Genomic DNA, 6042 nt, shown 5'->3' on the forward strand with positions numbered 1-6042 from the left:
TTTTTGACACACAAAAACTTAGATGTTCTACAATAATAAGAAACACACAAAGTGACAATTGCAGAACTTCACCAACAAGAGTTGCGGCTAGGTCAAGTGATTCCTTATATAGGCAGAGATGGGAATCACATGACAACCTAATAGATGTTGACATATGAAGGTTGTCAACCATCTATTGGAGGATGATTCAGATCTGTAGAGTTCTTCTTTCTTCATCTTGTTTGTTTCCCAAAACGGCATGAAAGAGAAACTCCTTAGTACTAAGTCTGTACAAGGTCACATGACTTCATCTTGATCGTCCACCACGTGTCCTTGGGACCATTCTTCTTATCTTCATTTTCCCGCCCATATTTGACTTACAAATATCACAGTGAGTCATTGAACTTATCCTTTAACTTGAAGATAATGTAGGTCGCTGAAAGCTCGCTGATGAAGTGCCTCACTGAGTCTCTCAGCGAATCCATGACTCAACAATTGCTTAACCCCTTACCACTGCTTAGAAGTTAAATACATGTAAATGAATCGGGTGGTTTTCCGCTTCAATAATACTTGTAACACTAGCTGAACCATCGAGTTATATTTCAACCTATAAACGTTAGTCCCACTACCGTGGCCATATTTACGGATGGGGTTCCTGTATACTTGAACAAAACTGGTGGGTTAAAGTAATGTACTTGTGTGGCATGTCGTGTAGGCATAACAAATGTAACATTGTTAACACCAGCCACTACCCTCCTTCCATTACCCGTTTTACAAGTTGGCCAAGGGTTGAGCCTGAGCCCGACTGTAAAAAATTATGAAGAATGATCAATTTTTAAGTAATGGTATATTGGCTGGGAACTTTTTCGAGTTCAAGCTACGCAGGGAATATATAAAGTTATTTGTGAGAGGGTGGGATATAGTGTGGTGGAGGTGGTACCTAGGGTTCCGGTGTACTGAAGTGTTTTATTGTCGACTACGTACAATTGGTGAGTCCATGAATGGGGTTAATTGAAATAAGGAGAATTAAACAAAAGTGATATTTTTAGCCAAACATATAAACGACATTTAGGGATTCATATGAAAGGGATCTTAGCTGCAGCTCACTTGTTATAAAGGGGGAAATTGTACATTTTAGAAGATAAAGGGTAGTTAATATAAAAGAAAACTATCCTGTTACTTGCGCAATGGGAGGTGGCTGTGGCGACTATTGATCGTGGCCTGACACTAACGATGTAATGCTAGGGGCGACTATTGAAGGTAAATGAGGTGGCCTGACACTAACGATGGTTAGTTGTGAACCGTTCAAACTATTGTGTATACCACAACTCACTCGATCACATTCTAATTCATATATTGATTTTTATTATAAAAAAATTATTCATTGGAAAGAATATTCAAGTGTTGTGCCTCTAAATTTATTTCCAATATGTTTGTTTATTTGGTTAACACAAATTAACTAGACATGCAGACCAATAGTAAACTGTGCAATTAGTATATAGAGGTTAATTATATTCACACACTCCATACACCTCACAAAACACACAATTCTCTCCAACTTAATCACAATCCAATCATAATAAACAATAACTTATTTCACAATTCTCTTGATTATCCATGTTTGGTAATACGATATGATGTTTCTGTTCTTTAAGACTTGTATTAATGTGCTACTAGCTAGTAGTCCTGACGTACATTATATGACTCTTAATTGGCTCTAGTATCGTGCTAGCTAGAGGCCTTTTATTTATATCACTTGCCATTAAAAAAATTAAAATTAAAATTATGACCTTCTCAATTAAGCTTGATCAGCTATAGCTTTTCATAAATGTGTAAAAGCAAATTAATAAAATCTTGGCTGAATTTGCTTTGATATACTATGTATATGTTTTCCTTTCACTACTAAGGGAAACATAAACCCAAGAAAACTGGCAGAAATCATGAGGAAAATGATATCATCCTCATCATCATCCAAACCTTCATGTCTTCATTTAGCTATATATATGCATGCATCATTTATATATATGTGATGATCATATATATTTCTCATGCTGATATGCATGATTACCTCACAACATACCATATATATAACTACTTGAGCAAAAAAGTTGCATCCTTGTCCACTCTATATTTTGCTTCAAAGCTACCATATATATATATATACAAGGAAATTACCCGAAGGACCAGCCTAAAACATCGGTCAGCTCAGGTGCCGCGGGCCTATAGCTAGCTAGCTTGATGCCGTCATGAGGATAATGAAGCGTCCATTTTAATTTAATTCTCGCTAGATGATGATGCAGAAAAATATACATATAACAAGACCTTACATATCATCATATCCATACATAATATTCTTAATTAACTAAAGGTTCACAAACTCATACTACACTGATACTAGTTAATAACCCAACTTGAGAATATGAGAATACGAACAATAAAAAAGTAAAATAAAATCCCAAAGTAAAAGATAGTTTCCTCAGTCCTTGTGCTCCACTTTTTTCTAAATCTGCAAAGATCAAAAAATAAAAAGACTATGAATTAGATACACTATACAAGATAATTACATAATATATCCTTAATCTAGCAAGACATTTTATGTGTCAAAAAAAACTCTATTATTGACGGGTGTCATAGCAGTATGACAAATTGACAATATACTCATCACTAGGATCTATTGTACAGACTTAATTGTCATGAAATAGATGCACATATATATACATGATATAAAAGGATTTGTCACATCGTCTTGGCACTAATCATCAAATCACATGTACTGTTAGCATATTTACATGGATAATGAATTGAAATATATTTCTTTTTTTTTGTTCAGAAACCATTTTATATTTCATTCATAAAATTGTTAGTATTTTGAGCTACAACTTCTATAAAATAGATTTCTCAAATCCCAAAATGTTGTAATAATTACCTAGATTTACATGTTTGGTTATAAATAAAAAATGAATAGAATTACCAAATGTACGGTATATCCAATTAAAGATTAAAATAAAAAAAGATTAATTAACTTATTTATATTTATTAAATTCCACTTAGTAATTAACTGTAGTATTATTGTTGTTGTTAAATTAATTACTATAATACTTATATAAACTTATAAATAAATACGTAATTCTATTTCTTTTCAAAAAAAAAAAAAATTTTAGTTTGAACTATAAATATATGTATTTCAATTCACTTTTGTTAACAGCATAAAAATTTTAATAGAAAAACACTACTAGTAATTAGAAACAAAAAAAAAAACACTTTATTACACATTTGGATTTGAATGAAACATGGAAATAATGAGATGTCACATTTTTTGATAATACTCAGCTCTCTGGTCATTAATTTTGTAACATAGATCCTCAAATTCACAAGACATATTATTTTACTATGTACTTTTATTTATTTCCTCAAACAAACAAAAGAAAAGGTATGGGAATGTACCAAATCTACAGTAGTAGTAGCAGCATTATGATCATATGTGAAAGCAGGTCGCACCAGGTAGTAAAATGCACCATGCTGAAGGGACTGGACTGTGACCCCCCACTCATTTGTCACCACCGTCTGCCCGGATGAATCGATTAGCACCGCATCACCACCAAACGCCTCTTTCACGTTAAACGGTCCAACCGCCACCTCAAACGGCATATCGTTGATAAACACAATGGTTTTTCCGGTTTCAAGTTCTTCAACACCTACATTTCAACACACTATGATATTACTAAAGAAATGTTATATATGAAGTCAAAATCCATGAATATATATAGTTTTTAAACGTCTTGGTTTTGTTATAAAAAAAAATTAGCAACGCAGCCTGTTTGTCTTCTATTTACATGTAAAAGGTTATAAAATACATGAATATTTAATTACTAAAACTAAAAGAAATGGAAGGACAATATAAAAAATGATGAAAATAGAGACCTTGAATATCATTGATAGTTGTTGATGGAGCAATAGTTATACTAGGAATTGTTAGTGGTTGTGGTGGTGGTGTGAAAGAAGTGGAGGGAGTAGTGAACATTTTCATGATACTTTCTTCTTCAATTTCTTTGTTTTTAGAGTTGTTTTTAGAAGGGTTTCCATATTGATGATTTATCATCAAATCAGTAAGTAACATCTCGGAGCTACTAACGACCGTTTGATGGTGATGATTTTCTCGACTACTAATCATACTTCCTAGCTCCGAAAAACAAAACCCTTGTGTGAAACTTGTAGGAGAAGGGGCCTGTTGTTGTGTCTGGCCCACGGGGAAAAAGTAAGGTTCTTGAAAGAACTCCCCGTGATGCTGTTGCTGGTGGGGCTGACTGTGAGCCCCACCAGCAAAAAAGGTTTGGGGTTGGTTAACCGAAACAGTAGGGGAGTTCAGAAAGAACTCAATTGACTTAGACGATGACTTGTCAGATGACGAAGAAGACGAGGTGGTTGCTGCCACCGCCTTGGTAGCAACCGACTGAGTTTGGTTGGTTTGCGACTTAGCAAGGTGACGGTTCTTGTGTTTGCTCCTTGACTTCCTGTTTTGGAACCAGTAGAAGACGTTGGCGTCGCCGACTTGACCGTACTCTTGTAACCGTGCTCGGATTCTTCGGATTTCATCTCTTGGAGGATTCACCAACCCTGAGTTGAAAATGGACTCCAGGATCCGGATTTGCTCCGGTTTAGGGTTCCATCTTGGCTTTGGTTCAGGGGTCCTTTCGTCATTTCCTGTCATATTCAATCAATAATAATATTAGTTTCTGTAAGCAAAATAGAGTATATAATAAAATAAAGCTTTTACATATTGTAACGTATGCAACATTATTATCTCTTTTTCCGGATGTGTGCATAAGATTATGGAAACAGTAACGTATATATTTCATCATCATTACAAAACTATCCGGAACAAATGTACATGCACCATTTTGTTTTTATTACACAAAAAATTAAAGAAAATTGTTTGATATAAATATATATATAGAATTTAAATATAATAACCAGTATACAATTAATTGAAAAAAAATATGAGAATAGCTAATCATCATGTAATTATCACCTGATCATGATTATATATAAGTATAATTAATTAAGTAGTGAGATAAATTAGAAAGAGAAAAAAGTTACCAGAAGTGTATGATTTGAGGGTGGCAGGAGGAGCATGATGATGAGGAGTAGTCTGCCATTGGTGGTGATCTTGATGATTGGTAGTGTAGGTGGGTTTTGATTTGAACATACTAGGCCAGTGCCTATTTGATGAAGCCATAATATATCTATCTTAAATGAAGAAATATATGTGGTATTGCAAGTGTGTGTGTGATGATTGATGATATGAATGAACTTATTGTCTACTACACACACTTAAAAAAAAAAAAAAAAAAGTCAGAGAGACAAAAAAGTTATCTTCCCTTGTATATCTCTTTTGTGTGTTTGGCTGTTTTTTTGGTTTACTACTGAAGGAGAATGAAAAGACTAGACATATATAACATCTCTTCTTATAGACTTCTCACCTACTCCTGCATTTCAGTTCAGTTACACAATTAATATTTTTAAACAAATAATATTATTATATATATATGCTATACGTACATAATTAATTTGTAAAATAAGATATATCAATGAATGAATAAATAAATTGAAAAACATTCCTATAACTTTATTTACTCTTTTTTATAAATTACCTATATATAGATCAAATTAAAAAATTGAACTAGGCAAACATGAAAAATCAAGTACTATACATCATAGAGTACGTATTAATGGACAAACATAGTAAAACTTCATGAAAATTGTAAAAAGTTACAAGGTTTGACTTGTTATCATGTTTGTGTCTTTCTAAAAGTACCACCTTTCTATCTTTTGAGAAAAAAAAATTGATCTTTTTTTTTTGGTATACAATTCTTTTAAAAGGTTGTATATATATTAATTTACCTCAATTGTGTTAGGAGAAGGTTCTTGTGTGTATGAAAGTGAGAAAAATGGATTATGATATGTTGATGATAGAAGATAGGGGGGAGAAAAAAATGGTTAATAATATATATATTTTTACTACTAAAATATTGTTATATTGACATATAGTAGTAGTAGTAGTAA

General features: G+C 32.9%; 1 protein-coding gene across 1 annotated transcript; it reads right to left on the reverse strand.

The window, feature by feature from the left end:
- Positions 1–2479: 2479 nt before the first annotated feature.
- On the reverse strand, positions 2480–5215 carry LOC122597126 (WUSCHEL-related homeobox 9-like). Its single transcript, XM_043769758.1, has 4 exons — positions 5077–5215; positions 3901–4680; positions 3424–3674; positions 2480–2485 (listed from the first exon to the last, which is right to left on the reverse strand). Exons 1-4 carry the CDS (start codon positions 5213–5215, stop codon positions 2480–2482), a joined length of 1176 nt encoding a protein of 391 aa, XP_043625693.1.
- Positions 5216–6042: the final 827 nt, after the last annotated feature.

Source organism: Erigeron canadensis, chromosome 4 (assembly GCF_010389155.1).
Source record: "Erigeron canadensis isolate Cc75 chromosome 4, C_canadensis_v1, whole genome shotgun sequence".
Lineage (NCBI taxonomy): Eukaryota > Viridiplantae > Streptophyta > Magnoliopsida > Asterales > Asteraceae > Erigeron > Erigeron canadensis.